Below are 20387 nucleotides of genomic sequence, written 5' to 3' on the forward strand. Positions count from 1 at the left end.
AGAAGGAAAAACCCACGTCTGCACACACACTGGCACGTGGATGTTCACCCTGGCAGGATTCACAGGGGCACAAAGGGGGAACCACCCAGCGACCGTCAACACAGAACTGATAAGCAGGGCGCCTGAGTGGCTCAGTGGGTTAAGCCACTGCCTTCAGCTCAGGTCCTGATCTCAGGATCCTGGGATCAAATCCCGCATTGGGCTCTCTGCTCAGCAGAGAGCCTGCTTCCCTCTCTCTCTCTCTCTCTCTGCCTGCCTCTCTGTCTACTTGTGATCTCTCTCTGTCAAATAAATAAATAAATAATCTTAAAAAAAAAAAAAAAGAACTGATAAGCAAAGACAGCAAATCCACATGAGGCCCGACGGCCATCGGAGCGAAGCCTTGAGCCCTGCCACCAGCCCAGTGAGCCTCAAGATGCTCAGAGCGCGCACTGCACAAGTCCATGGTCACACGAAACATCCAGAAGGCACAAATCCACAAGATGCAGAGTGGACGGGTGGCTGCCAGGGGCCAGGGTGCCCAGGGGAAGTGGGGAGGAACAGCTAATGGGTGTGGAGTTGCTTCCAGAGAAGGAAGACGTTCTAAAGGCACAGAGGCACAGCGTCCACCATGTGAGTCTGTGGAGGTACCGGAAATCCCCTGGACCACACACGCAGTGCACGAATTCCACGGAACGCCAACTACACCTCTCAATGAAGCCGTGAAAACCAGCCCACTACCACAGGGCCACACCACACGGCAGCCCGCCCCGCCTCGGCAGCAACGTGAGGGCGTCTCTGCCCAGACCGGCCCCGCGACCCTCAGGAGTGCCCCACGCTGTGACAAGGAGCCTGGGTCACGCCAGGCTGCCTTCCACGACGCCACGGAGGTCTCCCCGGAGACATGTGCCTGCAGGGCAGCTGCCCAGAGGTGGCCGGTTGGCCCTCCCAAAAAGGCAGAGACGCACCTGCAGGATGACCAGGAGCCCCAAGACAGCGGTCCTCACGTCCTCCACGGAGGCCGAGTACGCCGCCACGTCTCTCTCCTCCAGCTCAGCGGGTGGAGAAAGGGAGCGGGACATCACCTTCAGAGAGAAAACATGCATTCAGTTCCCCAGCTCGGGGCTCTCCCCGGCAGCTACAGTCAGACCCGGCACTTTCCCCTGCATTTCTCAAAAGCTGCATTTTGCACTCCTGAGGGCCCTTCCAGAAACTACGACATATTTCACAGTTAAGAGAAAAGCACACTGGCCGTGCATAAGGACGATGCGTCCAGCCCGGCTCCAGAGCTGCACCACGGCTATGTCCCAGGACTCCCGTAGCACCACCCACCCCCGATGTAAGGGGGCCCTACCTGAGACGCAGCCATCGCTCTGGGCACAACAGGAACAAACGGTCCAGAAGCCAGTGCTGCCTGTGCAGCCTGGCCACAACTAGGGGGCTCTCTAGCAGCCCAGGCACCCGGAGCCCCAGGCTCAAGCGACCCTCACCTTTTCCACAATGTCCAGCAGGCTGTTGAAGTGGTGGGTATGACAGCCCTCAGCCAGGTCCACCAGCAGCTGGGTGGCCAGTTTCCGGACTTGGGGGTCTTTGTCCTCTGGGACGTGGGAGAGTTGTGAGATGACCACTGAGCTGATCAGCTCTTCCTGAAGCGGCACAAGTCGGGGGAGGTGGGCAATGTGGGGCAGGGGCACGGCCGCAGCTGAGGGATGCGCTGCACAGCCCCTCGGGGGCCCAGGCCCCCAGGCCCAGGTACGACGCAACAGCAAGTGGCCGGGCTGGCTCTTGCCCATTCACTGTCACAAGGTGGGCCCCCCATGTGCACGCTCTGGGGTGGGAAGAGCCCGTCCCCGACATCATGATGGGAAGGGTGACAACAGCTTCTACAGAGGCAGATACAACGCACCATAGCAGCAGAGGATGAGACAAGACCAGCCCCGACATGAGGAAGCTGAGAACCCAGAGGGGCCTCCTGGAAGAGGCACTGCTGAACTGAATTCCAAGGGACAGAGGTGCGAGGAAGAGGAAGGCTAGGAGGGAAGGAGTGGGCCGACCAGGGCTGGGAACACTGGAAACACTGGGGAGGCTGCCCTCAGAAGCTGCACAGAGCATGAACTGGAGAAAAGAAGATCCAGCTCTCCAGGAGAAAAGCTCCCAGAGGAAAGGACAAGCAAGCAGGGGCACGTGAATGTCTGAGGGACAGCTTCTGGCCCTAGACCGGGTCACGGCTGGAGGGAAAGCAGCAGCAGGAGACAGGCAGGGCCTGGCACCACCGCGGTCAGGCCGGGACTGGAGAACGTGACCACAAAAACCAAAAGAAAACATCCCCACACGAGACTCTGCTGACAACTTCTGTTTGGGCCCCGCAACTCTTGGCCCAGCAAACCTGGCAGAAGGTGGGAACCAACACCGGAGCGTGTGAACGGGAGGAGAACCAAGCTCACTAAGCAAACCTGCCACAGATGGGTGTCCCAGGAGGCTCTCCGAGCCCCACCCCCAGGCCCGCTGACCGCACCAGGCACCCCCAGCAGGACTCGCACCTCATAGAACTGTCTGTTGATGAGCAGCACGAAGGACAGGACGTCCAGCACCTTGATGCGCACGGCACTGCGGGACTCGTTCCTGGGGGTGGGTGCACCTGCTGGGGTCTGGGCGCGGGCTCCACAGCCAGCCTCACCCTCCACCAGGCCCCGGCCCACCCACATCCAGACCCAACACGGGAACACGGGGCCATGGGGTGGAACGCTCAGCCCTCAGAGTCAGCCTCTTCCTAGTCGAGTGGGGCCACCGGAGCAAGTGCATGTGGGGGCTTCAGAGGACTCTGTCCCACCAGAAGGCTGACCTGCTCCTGCTCCCACCAAGGACGAGAAAGGGAAACCCTGACCCGAGCAGGCCTGGGCTCCTGGGGCCCGGCTGGCCTCCGCAGCTGCCTACCTGAAGAACCTCTCCATCAGCAGCTGCAGGTTGTGAATCCAGCCGTCTTTGGCCGGATGGATCGACTGAGCCCTGTACGTGATTAAGTTCAAGAGCGAGGACTCCTGTGGAAAGAAGTCACCGTTACTGAGCTGCTCTGCCCTGAGGCTTGTCCTACACTCACGCCCGTGCTGCTGGCCCTGGCGGAGGAGCGAGTCCACTCACGGACGCCAGCCCTTCCCCAGGTTGGCGGTCCACACCACAAAGGCGCTAATGGCAGCAGTGGGAATTCATTTAAAAACCCACACAGGGCACCTGGGCGGCTCAGCTCGGGTCATGGTCTCGGGGTCCTGGGACTGAGTCCCACTTTGGGCTCTCTGCTCAGCAGGGAGCCTGCTTCACCCCCACCCCGCCCGCCCCTCTCTCTGCCTGCCTCTCTGCCTACTTGCGATCTCTCTCTCAAACAAATAAATAAGATCTTTTAAAAAAAAAAAAAAAAAAAAAGACAACCCACACAAAAGTCTTGGCGTCAGGCTGTGGGTTCCTGGCGTGAGCACTTCCTGCTGCCCGGTGGTCAGACACACCAAGCAACAAGTCCCCGAAGCCAGCCGGCACCTTCCTCCACACGGGTGGGAGGAAGCCGACGGTCGGGCTAGCGCTGTCTGCAATGGCCCCACGTGCAGTCAGCTGGCTGACACCCCAGCAGACCTCCCCGGAGAGCAGAAGCCTGCCCGCCAGCCCGAGTTCAAACTCAAGGAAAGCTGTTTCAGCCACGGGGTCCCACCTCTCCCCCGGCAGTCTAACCTCGGCCACCCTCCTGCACAAGCGCCAAAGGCCCCGCCGAGTCAGGGGAGAAGAGGTCTTACAGGCCTCTGGTCTGCGCATCGCTCAACCAGCTCGAAGTATCTCTCTGGAGAGCCGTGGAACTCGCTCTGATCGCATAACTCTTCCACCGTGGTCAGCAGGTCGTGGACGACGGCTCTGAGCTCTGGGCTGTCCAGGCTCTGCAACACAGAGGAGTGACTCTGGCCTCAGACTGCGGGTCTCCCACAAGCCGCATTCAGACATGGGGCATGGGGGGCAGGCGGGCCATTCTCGCCCATTCACGGAGTGAGGACCCCAAGGAGTCCTGCTCTGCCCACCCAGCAGGCCTCCAAGGGATCGCCTCTGAGCATGTTCACGCCTCCCCACAGCCCAAGCACCTTCTGGAAGCCCCAGGGCAGTTGCCTCCCAGCCTGCTGCTCCAGGGGTAGTGGGTCAGTGACAACGGTCTGGCTCAGCCGGCAGGCCCTGAGGGATGACAGTCTAGTCCTCTGCCCACTGGCCTGGTCGTGCACATCACCATGCACAGGCCCAGTGCCCTGCCCCCACCACAAGACCCTGTGCCCCAAGAGACCCCACCGCCAAGCCCAGCTAGACAGAGTCTCAACTCTCCTACAGCCCCCATGCTGCCCCCACGTCATCCCCCTCCTGCTGCGGTTAGTACTTCCGCCAAAGTTACAGCAAACCCGTGGGCGGCATCCCCGATGCCCCGGGAAATGTCTTCTTCAGGGTCCCCTTACAGGCCGTGAAGGGGATGCGGTGTATCCCCCTTTGGGACTTGCGGGAGGCCAGCCCTACCCCCTCGCCCACCTGTTGTGGTCAAAGCCGCCACCTTCAGTGGGGAGAGCACACAGACCTGGCGGAGAATGCGGCCCCTGAAGGGGTGGAGGGAGGGCCCTGCTCACGGGGAGGTAGGCCTCCAGCCCCGTAGGTCCACAGCCACGCAGGGAAGGACCCGGTGGCCCGCCCGCTGTCCGGACCACCCCCCACCCCTGGCCCCATGGCTTCCTGGCCGCTGTACCTGGAGCTGCTGCAGCAGGCGCTCCATGATGGTCAGCAGGATGTCCCACGTCACGGCCTGGAGCTCCCGCCGGTACTTCTTGATCAGTCTGGTTATGGACAGCACAATCTCGTAGGACACCACCTCGTTCGGACAGGTCATGGCCTGGAACAAGAGACCGAGGGAACACAGCTCAGCCGCTTCCTGCTCCTGCCCAGCAAGCCCCCATCCTAGGGCCCTTGGAACCCAGCCCGAGAGACCTTCGAGGGACTCGCTGCCCACATGTGCTCCCAGGCCACAAAAGAAGTATCCCAGGAGCCCGGAAGTACTCCTGCTAGCCTGGCTCTAAATGGCCGGACTCAGCCACACCACTTGCTGCCAACTCCGGGCCGCTGGCCCCCCAGCCCTGCAGAACCAGAAGGCCACCCCCGCGAGCCAAGGGCTCAGACCACGCCCCCCGCCACCCGAGAAGGGCACGGCAGGAGGAACCCTCGGCTCCCACGGCACCCTGCCCGCAGCGTGAGCGCACACACAGCCAGTGCCCGAACGCCGGTGGGCACCGCGGACACAGAAGCGGTCTCAAGCCTCGCTCGAGAGCGAGAGCAGCGCCTATCGAGCTAACACCGTCACCTTGGGGACCCCGGAGCAGTTCTGCTGCTCGTCCACAAGGGCTGAAGTCCCTAAGACAGAATGTTCACTCAAATCGAAACCTGCCGGGGCGACTGGGTAGCTCAGTGGGTTAAGTCTCTGCCTTTGGTTTCAGGTCATGATCTCAGGGTCCTGGGATCAAGCCCCACATCGGGCTCTCTGCTCAGCAGGAAGCCTGCTTCCCCCGCCCCCACCTGCCTCTCTGTCTACTTGTGCTCACTGTCTGTCCAATAAGTAAATAAAATCCTTAAAAAAAAAAAAAAAACCCACGAAAACTGCTAAGGGTCCTAGACCTCAGGGTCCCCAGGTCACAAAGCACGTGACTGAAAGCCGCGGCCTCGCCACCTGTGGACCTGCACTCATCCCCGTGCCGTGTCCCCTCCACCCCGTGTGGCAGCCCCCGTGGCACAGAAGCCAAGTCACCTCATAAAAGGACGGGAGCACAGATGTCGGGGAGTTCTTCAGAGAGTAAAGTCGGTGGGCGCCCCAGAGCGCCATGCCCACAAAGAACACAGCGCCTCTCAGCAGCGCGGCGTCCTCCTTGTAGGCTCTGCAGCGATGGCAGAAAGACCACGTGTCAGCCAAGCCCGCGGCTCCCGGCTCCCCGAGCCCCCTGCTCTTACAGGGAAGCAACAAGGCTGGGGAAGAGGCTGTGGGTAGGGGATATGGGCCCGCGGCGATGACCCGCTTCACTCAGGCCTTCCCACCGCAGTCGTCACTGCGGACCACGCGGCCGTGCCACATGCCAGCACTCGGAGGTAAATAAGAGAAGGCCCTTGGCCTCATGGTGCTTACGGTCTAGGAGGCACTGGTGTGAACCAAAGAACCACATGAAAAAATGCCAAGTCCCTCCCTCAAATTACAGCCAAGACAGAAAGCCCAGGGCCATGTGAGTCTGCCAGGGCACTGGGCAACCAGCAACCACCCTAGGTGGGCGCACCCTCAGAGAAACCCGAGCACAGAGGGAGGACCTGGCAGCCAGGGGAACGGGCGGCACAGAGGCCCTGGGTGGGGGGACAGCAGCAAGGAGAGGCAGGAGGACCACGGGCTGGGGCAGGGCTGGCCACCCAGCCCTCGACATGGTGGGCAGTGTGGTTCTTCTCCTCAGAGCAGGAGAAGCTCTCAGGGCTCCGAACCAACCATGCCATGGTCCGAGCGAGGCACGTGGGGAAGGGCACGTAGCTGCGTGTGGAGCAGCCGACTCTAGGAGGCCGGCGAGGAGCGAGCGGGGCTCCAGGGGCTGGAGGCCCTGGGAGTGGACAGACCTGTTCCATCCCTCAGGGGCAGAAGCAACAGGCCCTATGATGATCTGGCTGGGGGAGGGGAGGGCAAGGGCCTCATCACAGCACCCGGTGAGGCAGCCCTCCCCGACGAGGCGGGAGTGCAGGACCGCTCAGGGCCTTAGTTCTGAAGGTTCTGACTTTGCAACAGAGGAAAGACAGCACAAGGGCCAGGAACACGGGAGGAGAGCTGTAGCTCAGCAAGCTTCTGGAGCAGCCAGAAAGCACTAGACAGGAAAGCACTCAGGCCCCCGTAGAAGGCTCGGTGGCTGCTGACCCAAGCCACCTGGCCCGCACCGGTCCACCCCATGCCCGGGGCACACTCGCCTGTCCTCCATGATCCGACACATGTTGTAGATGGCACTGTGCCCCAGGTGGGTGCCCAGGAGGTTACGCATAAGCTGGGAAACAAGACACCACCATCAGAGATGAGCAGAAGCAAGCCCTAGGGCCCGGGGGCCAGCCTTGCGCAGACAGCGCTCTGAAGCCCTCCGCGTCCAGCCGCATCTCTGCCGCCTCCCCCCAAACACAGAGGCAGCAGCGTTTTCAAACTACTACTAAAACCCTGGCCTCGGCTCAGAGCCCAGAAAAATGCTACTGGATTCCCCTCAGTAGGGCAGACAGCCGTTCACTGAACACAGCACAGCCCTTGTCCTGTCCACATGCCTGGCCTCCACCTTCATCTGGGGAAGCCCCTCCAGAACAGTTCAGAACCCCACCTTCCAGCAAGGCTCACAGAGCTCCTTGACGTTGATGGTGCGGCAGAGAGTGACGATGAACAGCGGGAGGCTCTCGGCCGGCAGGCAGTTGTAGCAGACCACGGCGTCCAGCACCTGCAGGGACACCTGGGGAGAGGGACAGAGGTCACGCCGGCCCCGCCTCCCGCCCACAGGGATGTGCCCCACCCCCAGCCTCGTTCCCACCCTCCTTTGGTCAGTGACAGGCGCCCCTCCCCACTGCCAAAGCAGCCTTCCTGGGAAGGAGAGTGAGGGAGCATCACGGTCGCGGTGGGTTGCCCCATCTGGAACTACGACCCCACGATGGAGGTCATCCAACCAAACACGCTCACTTCCTGTGGAGTCCTGAGCAGCAGAGAGGCCGAGCAGCTGGCCAGGGCCACGTAAGCAGTGAGGGGCAGTGCAGGGCCCGAGCCCAGAGCTGGGATCCCAAGCACTCTGCCACCCGGCCCGCCCAGAAGGAGGGTAAGAAGACTGTCCCTGGGGGAGAGCAGCTACTGACCTCTATGTCTACAGACGACACCGTCTGGACACACAGCAGGCAGATCATGCTGGCGGAGGAAGTGCAAGGTCAGTGGAAGGACGTCTCCCAGGGGCGGTGCGGCTCTTTCCCACTTTCTGGGGCCTCAACAAATCAGTTAAAACCAAGAACTTGACCCCACGAGGGCTCTACTCCCCCACAAACAGGCAGGTGCCTGCCCTGTGCCAGCCACTGGGCAGCATCAGCAGGACCCAGTCCCTGCCCTCAGGGCTCCCCGTGTACGTGCAAAAAAAACGACGGCGCAAGCCGTAACAGAGGCGCCGGCTGACGGCGTGCGCCGGTGAAAGCGAAGCGCCCCTGCTCTATGGGCAGGAGCACGCGCGGCCAAACTGTTGCGGCACCTCCAACTACTCGCTGCCTCCAACGGCTGAGGCAGCAGGGCCGGGAGCAGAGGGACATTAGGGAACTCCTTACTGGACCATCGATGCAATGTACTCATCCAGGTAACAGCTGTTGAACTTGACCAAGTTCACAAGCACCAAGAGGAATTCTGAGGACAGGCCGATGTCCATCCACTGCAGCACGAACCCAGCTGAGGGGGAAGAGGAGGAGGGCAATGTCCGGCCTCCTCCCCCCACACCAGGAAAACACCCTCGGCCCTCCTGCTGCCATCAGCAGGCCACGCACAGGATGGCAGGGGCTCGGCCGCAGCCCCAGCAGGTCGGCGCGGCCAACTCTGAAGTTCACCTGACCTGGGCCACGCTGAGCGGGTCCAGGCTGAGGGGTGGTAGCAGGATTTGTGTCTGATGCTCGGAGCCCGGGGCCCCGAGGCTGACCTGCACCAGCAGTACCGGGCACTTGTCCAGGAGGCAGATTCTTGGCCCTCTACCCCTCCCTGAGACTCTCTCAACAGGGACAAAAGCCACGCTTGGCCACTGGCCAAATCACCTCAGAAAACCTGAGCACGGCAGCCAGGAGCACCTGTCCTGGAGACAGACTGTCAGCTGGGGCCCATCTCCAGGCCCCCGCCAGCTGATTTCTTCCTCCTCCTCCCACCCCTCCCCACCGTGGTGACCCAAAACCTCACTCCATCAGGACAACAGAGAGGAAGGCCAGCCAAGAGGAAGGCTAGGTCAGGCCCAGGGCACACAGAGGCCCAGCAAGAAGACATGACGAGGCAACCCCAGCCCTCCAGAAACTTCAAGGTACCCTGGATAAAACACGGGCTGACACCCTGGTCAGCAGCGCTGCCTCCCCATGACAAAATGTGGACCCCCTCCTGCCCACCTAGCAGGCCTCACTCCCCAGGGCCTCTGAGCGAACAGGTCTGGAGTGAAGCCCAGCACTGTCCATCTCTAACAAGCTCCCCGGGGGACACAGTGGCTGTCCCAGGCCGTACTCAGGCAAGCAGAAGCTCATGGTGTCACACCCTCCGCAGGCCATCCCAATCAACCGCAGCACCCCCTCTGTGCCTCAGCAGCCTTCTGGCATTCGGAGTCCAACAGGACCCCCCAAGCCCGAGAAACCCGGCACCCGATGCGGCACCCACCCAGTTCTTCTTCCAAGTAGGTGATGTGTCTCCCGTTGTCCGTTAGGGCCTTGAACACTTCCAGTCTCTCGTGGAGGTCTTCATTGGAAGGGTAATCCTTGATGACCTTGAAGAAGAGGGCTCTGAGCACGCCCAGGTGGTCCCCCTGAAAACAGAAGCACAGGCTCAGCTGTCCTGCCAGGACCTCTGCCGGCTGGGTCTCCCGCACAGCCAAAGCTGTCTAAGTAGAGGGGGCTGGAGGACTCCTGACCCTGGGACCCCTTCTCCTTCCCAAAGGCACTGGCTGTGAACGACCAACCGGGCACATCGGAGCCGCTCCAGATCGGAGCCGCATGTGTGCACGTGTCTGTGTGCGAGCTGTGGGCACACAGCAGGGAAGAACACAGTTCCAGCCCTCCTGGGACTCATAGCCCAGAAGCGTGTCTGCGCATGATAAAAACAGTCTGACCAGGGGGCACCTGGGTGGCTCAGTGGGTTAAAGCCTCTGCCTTCAGCTTGGGTCAGGATCCCAGGGTCCTGGGATGGAGCCCCACATCGGGCTCTCTGCTCAGCAGGGAGCCTGCTTCCTCCTCTCTCTCTGCCTGCCTCTCTGTCTGTCAAATAAATAAATAAATAAATAAAATCTTAAAAAAAAAAAAAAAAGTCTGACCACTCTGAAAGGGGACGAGCGTTTCCACGCAGCAGGGGTGTGCAGGGCTGGGGGAAATGCACAGCAGGGAAGCGAGCCCTCCAGGCAGGAATGCAGAGGCTGCGGGTTCTAGGAGAAGCCAGGAGCACAGGGAGCCATGGGCAGAGGCCCAGGCCGGCAGCAGGAGGGCAGCAGCAGGCCACCAATCTCTCAAAGTGGGCACATCCCTTTCATTCTGCAGCCTCATCGACACCCCAAAACATTCCAGAGGAGGAGGGAACAATAGCCACCCCCATTCTCCAGGAGAGGAGGCGGAGGTCCAGGGGCTCACCAGGGTCCCCCGGGGTTCAAGAGGCTGGGGTGCCCACTCGGGCTGTCAGGCTGCAGAGAGCTGGTGCCGGGGCCCTCACCAAAGGCCAAAGCCCACGGGTGGCACAGTGGAAGCAGTCCACGGCCACCCGAAGTCACACCCCACACCCAGCCCAGGTCCACCCGCACGCAGACCCGCCACCCATTACCTGCCCCTGCACAATGGCCTTCAGCAGAGCCAGCACCGCGTGCCGGGCCTCCGGGGGCCGCTCCGGCTGCAGCAGGTCCGCCACGGCCTTCCACAGCGCCTCCACCGCGTGCTGCCACCAGCAAAGAGGGACCACAGTTAGAGGGTACCGTCCCCTCCACTCAAGGCTCAGAACCACGAGCAAAGGACAGAGCAGGACAGTTCTTTTGACTCAGAACTCACTCCCCTGAAGCCCACACGTTGTGTACCCTCACAGCCAAGTGACCTGGAGGCTGCTGGGGGCCCTGCCGCGGGCTACTGTGAACCACAAACACGCACAGGCTCTGGCCACAGCCTGGCGGGGAGGGAGGAAAGCAGCAGGCCGGGGCCCCCGGGATCGGTCAGAAGTCCCCCTTTAGAGCGTGCTCGGACTCCAGTGAAGAAAGCCACTGAAAGAATCTGAAGACCAGGCAGGCCTGGGTCTACAGGGTGACCCAGAAATCCCACTACCCTGGCCTCTCTGTACCAGCCAAGGGTCCCTCTCTACCACACACCTGCCCCGCCTGGGCTTCTGAGAACGCTGTGGGCTTCTGGAATCGCCTCCCGGAGTAGAGGGGTCCTGTCCCCTGCAGCTGCCCAGAACAGTCTCTCTTGTCACCTCCTCTGCTCCACATTAATCATCCCGGGCTCCCTTCAACCAGGGTCTTCAGACCTTCTCAACCTTTTCTGGGCTCACTTCCCTTGAGAAGGGACTAAAATGTCCTTTAGATGGTGTCCGACCCACATCATGACCATTTCAGGATGCTCTGGAACTTTCACCTCCTTTATCCTATGCATAACACTCCTACTGACACAACCGAAGCTACAACAAGATTACACACCAGTCTGGGGGACTCTGCCAGCCTCTCGGGCTTATCTGTCCGTGCACCACAACCCCCCGCTTCCATACCTACAGGAAAACTTTATGGACGCAGAAGACTATTTTCACATTTACCCTCGCTAACGTACAGCCTGCGTGTTTCAGATGACCACCGGATGTCGTGGCGGCCCTCCCCTCCCCCTTAGTAAATACCAGTCTGCCTGGTCCATGTCTCCTCCCAAGTGCCCATCCAATCTCTGGGCCAGGCTAGAGCAGAGCCCTGAGGTACTCTCACGACTACCTCCCACTTTGTGCTTGGGATGCCCGGAGAGAGCCTGCAACCATCTGCCCGAAATAAATGGGCTTATGTCTGTGAGGCTGCTTGATGCCACCAACCAGACACCTCTCCCAAAAAGACACCAGAAATGGCATGCCTTGAGCCACAGGGTTTCCACACGTTCCCTTCCCTTCCCTGAAACATGAAAGCTCAAGTAAGCGTGCATTTCTGCAAGTCCCTATTAAAGCCTTTCTTGGAACTGCCATGAAAACCTTAGTGCCTGTGCTCCCCACCTCCATGTGTGAGTGACCCCAAGGGATTATGCCCAGAGCATTCCCAGAAGTTCCCCTAAAAAGGTGCAGAAGTTAGTAGTAGCCCTTAGTGCTCAACCCTGCTCCTCGAAAGAGCCACGTCAGACTTGCGGACAGCAGCCAACTGAGGCAGACCTACCTCTTCAAATTTCTTCGTTTTGGCAACCTCGCAGATCTGCCCTATCACCCGGATGCGATTGTTGATACCACATTCGACACTCAGTTCCTGGCGAGAGATGAAAGCAGCAAAGGGGCCAGGGCTCAGGCAAGGCATCTCCTTAACCACCAGGCACAGACCGCCCGAGAATTCCCACGCTGGAGACCTGCCGCAGCTACTTCTGAAATCAGGGACCACCAGAGTTTACGACTCCATCTCAGTGGGGTGAGAACAGACTACCTCTCTTTTTTTGCGATATTTCGTTTTATTGAGATGAGATTCACATACCAGAATTAGCTGTTTGAACAATTCAAACCTGTACAATTTTGGCATATTCACGACGCCTGCAACCGTGTCCGCTAACTCCCAAATGTTTTCATCACCTAAGAGGAAAACGTCCCACCCACTAGCAGTCACCCCCCTCCCCATCCCCTCAGGCCCCCACAAAGGCTAATCGACTTTCCGTTTCTATGGATTCTCCTATCCTGGACATTTCACAGATGTGGCAGCACTCGTTAGGTGGGGCCTCTGTGTTAGGTGGCCTCCTTCCACTTAGCAGGCTTCAAGCGTTCGTCCACATCACGGCGTGTGTCAACCCCTCACTCCTTCTTTTGCCGAATAATAAATACTCCGTTGTACAGAGCTTATCACATTTGTTTCTCTGTTCCCAACCAGCTGAAGAATATCTTGGTTGTTTCTGAATGGGAAACCTCACACGTGCAGAAACTTGGCATTTTCTAAATCACGGTACCGGGATGTGGTAGAGCGACTCAAGCACACTCCAGGAAACAAAGACCAATTGCTCCAAGGAGCTCACAAATGACCAGGGTAACACCTGGCTATAACCCTAATCCCCTGCGGACACCAAGCCCGGTATTTTCACCAAGTAAAGCAGGCTCTCCTGCACAGACACCCCAGTACTACCTCAAGTGTGCTGGACCCAGTGCCCAAGGTCCTGAATTCCTCGACCTCGGACGAAAAGACAGGCTTCCACAGCACTCAGGATGGCAGCAATCCCACCTCCCACAGAACCTGGTGACAGAGGGGACCCAGCCTGCCCAGCATCTCCCAACAGGCTAGCGGAACAGACCAGGCAGCTCACTCACTCTCAGGATGTCGGCCGTGATGATAAACTCCGTCTGCTTGCCCTCTGCAGACCTGGGGTTTGGCCTCGGGGTTCCCAGTCCTAACAGATTCTGAATTCTCCTTCAGGCCTGAATCTTTGCTTGTCGGCTTGGCCATGGCAGGACAGGAACGCACCAGAGGCCGCCTCTATGCCAAGAAAACAGGCGGAGAGCTCAGGGGAAGCTCCCCGCACCTGCCCCGCTGCCGACCTCCGGATGCCCGCCCGGGAAGCCGAGTCTCGGGGTGGGCACGAGCCTCCCACAGCTCCTGGGAGGAACTCAAGCACAACCTAGCGGTCCCGGCTAGACAGCGGGCACCGGGTGAGGGCGGGGAACGGCGCGCGGCGTCCCCGACGCTCGCCTCCGTCTACTCCCCGACGCGGGGAAGGCCTGTCCCGGACGCCCGAAGCAGGTGGCCCCCAAGGCACCCGATCCGTCTTAAAACCCAAGAGGACTGGCGGCTCCAGGCTCAGGCTGCGGTGGGCGCAGCCGAAGGCCGGGGCCGCGAGACTGCGGGGTCCGCCCCCGCCACCTCTGCGCGGAGCAGCCACCCTCCCCTCCACGACGCGGCCGCCTCGCCCTGCCCCATCGCGGCCGGGCTAAGGGTGGGCAGGGCCAGCGTCAGCGGCCTGGGGGCCGCGAGCCACTCACCCGGGACCGGGCGCCGGGCCGTCCCGGCGCGGAGAAATGAGAGCCAGCCGGGACCCACCCCCAGCCCCGAGCCGCCGCCGGAAGCTCGATCCGCACTTCCGGCAGCGCACAGAGCCCGAGCGCCCCTGGCGAGCTTGCCGGGAGTCGTTAGTTCCCGGCAGCTCTCGGGCGGAAAGGCGGAGCGAGGATCGAGTCACGTGACGAGCCGCGGGTGCCGCCGGGATGTGTAGTGCACAGAAGTTTGTCACGCGCATGGCTGGCTTGAGGATGGTGACCCGAAGCCGGAGCCGGAGCCGGGGCTCGGGGGCCGGGCCGCGGGGGGCTGGGGAGGAGGCCGCGCCGGTGTGGAAGGGAGAGGCGAATGCAGGTAGCCCCGCGCCCGGACCAGGGCATGGGGAGAGAGACAAGGGAGGAACTGCAAGGGGCTGGGGGCTGGGATCCGAGTCGCACCCACGTGGGGCTCTGGCTCCCACGGCTCTTCCTGTTCCAGGACGCAGGGGCAGGGGTCGGGGCGCTCGCACCTCCCCCACCCTCCGCGTCCCGGTAGCCTGTCCCGGGATACTCCACTGGGCGCGAGGCTTTCTGTGGCACACCAGCCTCGTCCTCGTAGCTGCTTCCCGCTCGGAGAGACCGGGCGCCGAGGACACGCCCACCCCGGAGGCGCCGGAGGGTGCCCCTGAGAGTGCCCCTGAGAGGAAACGGGAAAGGGCGTGGTCTTCGTTTTGTTTATCCTGCAGGCCTCCAGGATCCAGGGTGTGCAGGACCCCGGGGTGAGCGAGACCCACAGGGCCCCAGCAAGAGGACAGCCAGAGGGGCATTCCCACAGGCACCCAGTGAACTTAGGGGTGGTCCGGACAAGGAGATCCACTGTGACAGATGCACGCAAAGGGGAACCGGGGCAAAGGGAGTCATAGGGGACAGTGCCAGCTGCTGCGTAGGTACCTTGATGCTGGGATGGCTAGTTTGGGGTTCGCCATGAATACATAGGAAAAATCATGTGAGGAGTTCTTGAACGGAAATGACACAGTCTGATTTGGGCCTTGGGAATGTCTCTCTAGGCTGGTGTGGAAACAAGATGGGGGAGGACACCTTGGAGGAGGCCCTTGGGGAGAGTCCTCCTGTACTAATGCAGCCTTGGTCAGGAGCCTCCCCAGGAGGCCAGGGGAAAGCTGACCTGCCCCAGAACACGTGCTGCAGGAAAGCCAGAGTAGCCCCAAGCTGCGAAAGATGGTGGATGGTTGTTGAAGGAATGATGGGGGGGTGATAGCAGGCAGGGTAGCACCCACACCCACCCTCACCTGTGGCCCCCGCTGAATGGCACTTTTTTTGCAGAAGGAAAGAAAAGTCACGGTCCCGCAAAGCGCCAGCGGAAGACGCAGAAACTGAGTGTCGCCTACGAAGCCTCAGACCAATGAGAAAGGGGGAAGGTGCCAAACTACCCAGAGGCACCAGGCTGGGAGCCCCCAGACTGGCGGCAGCAGTTGGTGAACATCCGCACCATGAGGAGCGGGAAGGACGCACCTGTGGACCAGCTGGGGGCTGAGCACTGCTATGACCCCAGTGCACCCCCAAAGGTAGGCAAGCACCCCGTCTGCCTGGTGACTGCCTTCTGGGCAAGACACTTGCTTCCTCTCAGGCCTCTCCAGGGCACAGCCTGACGCCTGGCAGCCCTTGGCTGGAACACTCCCTGGCAGGTGGCCCCACGAGGGGACAGTGCCTGGGCTGTGTGTGGGATGGGTAGGGTTATCCATGAGGCCACAGCGATCACAGTGGCAGGCACCCGCTGTCGAGCACCAGGTTTGACGCTAAGTGTTGTGGTCATTCATCTCAGCCTCCTAGTGGTCTTTGTGTGACAGGCACTGTCACTGTTCCTGTGTTCCTTATGTATGAGAACACGGTCCGTTGGCCAGGGTAACAGGTGCAGGTGGGAAAGGGTTTGCGGGGGCCCGGCCCACGGTGAACACCCAGGACCTGCCGCTACTCTGGCCCCCATCACTGTGCAAACAGGTGCGGAGATACCAGGTGCTGCTGTCCCTGATGCTCTCCAGCCAAACCAAGGACCAGGTAACAGCAGGCGCCATGGAGCGGCTGCGCGCCCGGGGCCTGACAGTGGACAGCGTCCTGCAGACGGATGACAGCACGCTGGGCGCGCTCATCTACCCCGTAGGCTTCTGGAGGGTGAGCCCACAGGCCTCAGAAAGACGTCAGGAGGCCAAGGGGAGACTGTGGGGTATGGGAGGCCAGGTGGGGCATCTGAGGTTGTAGGGATCCGAATGTGAGTTCCCACTGGAGCCCCCTGCTCGTCTAACCAGCAAACAGGGCCAGGGCTAGGGGGGCCTGCCTCCTTGGCCTTTCCTGTTTGCAGCCCACCCCTTCCTTCCTCCACCTCCCCACCCAGCTGACTGGCGCTTCCCTTCCTCCCTGAGGCTGCCCACCCGCCTTTCCCTTTGTTTACTCCAAGCCTCCCTGGAGTGCGTCACCCCCCTCCCTCTGGAGCCCCCACAGGCCACAGAGCACTGGGTGGTGAGTGGGCGGATCTGTCGAAGACACCCGGGCGGGTGGGGCTGCTTCCCCCTGGCATTGGTGTGGGCTGCAGTTTGTCAAGAGGGTTTTAAATAGCCCTCTCTACTCGGGCGCAGAACGGGAACCACCCAGCTGGCTTGGTGGCTGTCGGGGGAGGCCCAGGCTCCAGCCTTCCTTCCTGAAGGTCCAGGTGCTGCGGAGCCCAGCTTCTGGCATAGCTGGCCTTGCTTAGCCGACCTGGCATCTGAGGGAGTGATGGGACAGGGGACCCGAGCAAGACCCCACACATGTGTCATTGGTCTAGGCAGGTAGAAAGCAGGGATCCAGGCCTGCACTGGGCCTACCTCAGTCTCCCTGCCGCCCTTGGCTCATTTTCACCTCTTGGGGGGACGGGGCAAACAGTTGCCTTTGAATGTGTCTTGGACAGGTAACAGGCAGGTCTGGACACCTGTGAGTCTCCATTGGGACTTATCCTCCCAAGTAGGTCTACATCTTCCACCTCCAGAGCTAACCTCCCTCCCACAACCCCCCACCTTCATCTTTCAGAGCAAGGTGAAGTTCATCAAGCAGACCAGTGCCATCTTGCAGCAGCGTTATGGCGGGGACATCCCATCTTCAGTGGCAGAGCTGGTGGCACTGCCGGGCGTTGGGCCCAAGATGGCGCACTTGGCCATGGCGGTGGCCTGGGGCGCCGTGTCTGGCATTGGTGAGTGGCATACGCTGTCAGGGAGGGCAGGGCTGGTCCCATCCCGTGGTCTATGACCCCAGCTCAAGTTCCCTCACCCACAATGTGACCCAGGGGATCAGAAAGACGTTTGCAGCACCGAGCTAAGCCTGTCTGGTCTACAGGTGGGTACTGATGCGAGGAGTTTCCGTTTGCTGAGCCCCTGCTGTGCACTGGGCTCTGTGAGAGGCCCTGGGGATGGGCGTAAGGTCCATGCTGTGTACGGAGAAAGATGTTGGGCAGGCAACTCCTTACCTCTGAGCTAGAAACACTCTTGGGGGGCGTGTACAGTGCTGTCAGCGCTGGCCCAGGCTAGGGCATCTGGGAGACTTCCTAGAAGGAGATGATAATTCAGCCAAGAGCTGAAGATTGAGGCGGGCTAGTCAGGCTAGGAGGAGGAAGTGCTGTCCAGGCAGAAGGAGCGACGTCCACATGAGGTGGGAGAAGTGGCCAGGAGAAGGAGGCCAGAGAGTAGGCAGATGCGGGAGGCCCGGTAAAGGCAGGGGAACACCAGGGGAGAGGGAGCTGGGGGGAGCCTCTTGTGGAATTCCTTTCCTGACATTGGTGGTGTCCATGAAGACAGACCCTGGGTCAGGCTGCGGCTGCTTCTTCAGGTCTTTGCCCAGACGTCTGGGGCTCCTGAGGCTGCCCAGCTGCGAGCCCGGCCAGCCCAGAAACCTGGCTGGCCACAGCCTCTCTGCATGCCCCTGCCCTGACTCTGGTTACCCCTCCGGAACTCCTGCAGGGGGCAGAGAGGGGGACAGACATCTTCCCAGCACCTCCCCAGCTCCTAAGGCCTGCTCCCTTCTCGGCGTTGCATTTGGGGTGGAGGGCAGCTACGGGCTGAGGGTCCTGACCGTGAAGGCTGCAGCCCAGCAGCCCCAGAGACCGGCGATGGGCCAAGCAGGGGCTAGGGCAGAGCCTCCCCCGAGCCCCACCCCCAGCGCCGCCACCACCCCTGATCCGGCAGCCTCCAGCCTCTCAGCAGATACCTGAGCTTATCTGGGCAGCTGTCCTCGGTTGCCCGGGTCTCAGAAGGGGATGGGGGGGGGGGCGGCTGGCAGGTCTGTGGGGGAAGGGCCCACCACCCAGGGAACAGGACTTCTGGAGCAGCAGACACACTGGAAGGAGTCCGAATGTCACCCTTTCCGTATGTCTGGGGGCCCTGCCTTTCTGACTTCTCTGGGAAGGGGCCCATCAATTAGAAAGCCAGAGCAGCCAGTCCCAGCTGGGTGACCAAGAGACAAGACGCTTAGCCTCTCTAAGCTTTGGTCCCGGAGCTGGGAAAACATACAGAGGACTGGTCCACCGGAGGGTCCCATAGTGTGGTGTGGCCCTGGGCTGGGCCTCTGGGGGACAGGCAGCGTGATCATTTCTGTGCTACAGAGGAGGATGCTGAGGCGTGGTGACCCACTAACCTGACCCCCACACCCTCCATCAGCATCTGGGTAGAGACTGAGCCTTCTTCCAGACCATCAGGAGTAGGGAAAGAGAGCAGGTGTTAGGGCTCAGGTTGTCTTTGGCAAAGTCAGGAGGAGGTAGGGACTACAGCTGGTGGGGAGAAAGGGGCCCTGGTAAGCAGGTGACCAGGCCAAGCCCTCGGGTGGCTGGCCAAGGGATGCTGGGACTGTGGCCCAAGGAGAGGACAGCTACAGCTGGCCTGGCCATCCTCCCCGCTCTGTCCCTGGCCGTGCCGTGCTGGGTGTGGGCTCTGGGAGCGGCCTGGCACCCACAGCCAACATCAGGGCGAGGAGGCACAGCTCCCTTCACCCCTGCTAGGGGGCCCAAGCCCTTTGACTCGAGCCGCTGCCCTGCCTTCCGTAGCAACCCAGGGTTTGGAGCGGGGAAGACTCGGGCTCCAGGCCTGGGTCTGGCCCCCGCGCCCTGTGATGAGCCAGTCCCGTCTCCCGCAGCGGTGGACACGCATGTGCACAGAATCGCCAACAGACTCGGGTGGACCAAGACAGCAACCAAGTCCCCGGAGAAGACCCGTGCGGCGCTGGAGGCCTGGCTGCCCCGGTACGGCAGGGTGGGGGCTGGCAGGGCTGCCCTCAGCCTCCCTCCCCCACTGACCTCTCACCTTCACAGGGAGCTTTGGAGTGAGATCAACGGACTGTTGGTGGGCTTTGGCCAGCAGACGTGTCTGCCCGTCCGCCCACGTTGCCACACCTGCCTCAACCGAAGCCTGTGCCCAGCCGCACAGAGCCGCAGCGGGCCGTGAAGCCTGGGCCTGGACGCCGTGCACCAGCCGACCGTGAGCCTTTGCTGGGGGGGCCATAGCCTGTTTCTAATAAAACTTGGGAATTGTTTGCAGCCCGGGTCTGGCCAAGTGTCGCCTCTGGGGCGTGGGGGGGCAGGCTGGGAAGCACGTGCGTGTGCTGCGTGTGTGCCCGTGCTCGTGTGTCTGAATAGGGCTGGCTGGGAGACTGACACAGGACGTGACCATCTGGGCTGTGTACGGGGAGGGGTTGCGGGAACCTGGGACAGAGACCGGTCCTGGGAGCCAGCTGCACACAGCTGCTGGGAAGCCCGCTGGAGACCCGGGCCTCCTCCCTCCCGGGCAGTAGGCCGGGGATCCAGGTCTGCACCTCCCCTCTTGCTGAACTGCTCCCTGAGAGCTCTCTGCTCAGAGGCCCCCCTCTGTGTTTACAGAGCCACCTGGCCTGTAGAGTAACACCAGTAGGCCCAGGGCAGGCATCACAGGACGCAGGAGACCTGACCTGTGCGTACCTGCCAGGGTCAGGGCGGGGAGGCTGTGCGAGAGCGGAGGCGTTAAGGGTGCAGAAGGCATAGAGAGTGAGGTGCTGGGGGGCAGGGGGAGGGAGAAGCTGGCAAGAGCCCCAAAGAGTGCCAATGAAGGAGGGAGCAGGGCTCCAAATTACAGGGCAGGGGGCCGTAAGGGTAGGGAAGAAAGTTGGGGGAGAGCGTGGAAGCTGAGCAGGGCCAGGCTGGGCGGCCTGGTGGATGGAGTGGGGGCGGCTTAGGAACAGGACTCTGGTTCCAGCCTCTGAAAGCGGGCTCCCAGGCTGCCTCCTTCCTGCCCAGACCACAGCCCCCCACCCTCAAGTGAGGGCTCAGGAAGGACAGAAGTGGCCACGGGTCTGAGGAAGGCCTGTTTATTAGGAGGGCGCGCATGCGCTATGGCTTAGACGGCAGACAGCAATGTCAGTGGGGTTCGCGGCCAGGGCCAGGAGGAAAGGGAGGGTGGGCGAGGTCCCTTGGGGGCAG

At 61.5% G+C, this 20387-nt stretch overlaps 2 protein-coding genes across 7 annotated transcripts in view; one reads left to right on the forward strand and one right to left on the reverse strand.

The window, feature by feature from the left end:
* Positions 1–13406, reverse strand: part of TSC2 (TSC complex subunit 2) — a 31487-nt gene extending 18081 nt beyond the window's left edge. The window contains 16 exon segments of the mRNA XM_032327287.1: positions 948–1064; positions 1470–1625; positions 2520–2601; positions 2914–3017; positions 3759–3896; positions 4736–4879; positions 5786–5912; positions 6970–7043; positions 7362–7487; positions 7882–7930; positions 8335–8452; positions 9410–9554; positions 10556–10666; positions 12120–12206; positions 13244–13331; positions 13333–13406. Coding sequence (XP_032183178.1) covers positions 948–1064; positions 1470–1625; positions 2520–2601; positions 2914–3017; positions 3759–3896; positions 4736–4879; positions 5786–5912; positions 6970–7043; positions 7362–7487; positions 7882–7930; positions 8335–8452; positions 9410–9554; positions 10556–10666; positions 12120–12206; positions 13244–13331; positions 13333–13379 — 1713 coding nt within the window. The 5' untranslated portion in view covers positions 13380–13406.
* On the forward strand, positions 10371–19472 carry NTHL1 (nth like DNA glycosylase 1). 6 transcript variants are annotated; one of them, XM_032327299.1, is made up of 5 exons: positions 10371–10382; positions 15245–15486; positions 15920–16090; positions 16982–17141; positions 18992–19472. In XM_032327299.1, the coding sequence occupies exons 2-5, from the start codon at positions 15412–15414 to the stop codon at positions 19378–19380; spliced, it is 795 nt and encodes a 264-aa protein (XP_032183190.1). In that variant the 5' UTR covers positions 10371–10382; positions 15245–15411; the 3' UTR covers positions 19381–19472. The 6 variants fall into 6 exon arrangements, with proteins under 6 accessions (XP_032183190.1, XP_032183186.1, XP_032183185.1 ...); XM_032327295.1 differs by lacking the exon at positions 10371–10382 and adding an exon at positions 14129–14279; XM_032327294.1 differs by lacking the exon at positions 10371–10382 and adding an exon at positions 14299–14682.
* Positions 19473–20387: the final 915 nt, after the last annotated feature.

The sequence above is a fragment of the Mustela erminea genome, chromosome 20 (assembly GCF_009829155.1).
Source record: "Mustela erminea isolate mMusErm1 chromosome 20, mMusErm1.Pri, whole genome shotgun sequence".
In the NCBI taxonomy this organism is placed as follows: Eukaryota; Metazoa; Chordata; class Mammalia; order Carnivora; family Mustelidae; genus Mustela; species Mustela erminea.

Excerpts from the sequence above, each read along its gene's own strand:
- NTHL1 (XM_032327299.1), top strand. The coding sequence starts at position 15,412 with ATGAGGAGCGGGAAGGACGCACCTGTGGACCAGCTGGGGGCTGAGCAC. Across the intron at positions 15,487-15,919 it reads ACCCCAGTGCACCCCCAAAG|GTGCGGAGATACCAGGTGCT; the intron begins GTAGGCAAGCAC and ends CTGTGCAAACAG. Across the intron at positions 16,091-16,981 it reads ACCCCGTAGGCTTCTGGAGG|AGCAAGGTGAAGTTCATCAA; the intron begins GTGAGCCCACAG and ends TTCATCTTTCAG.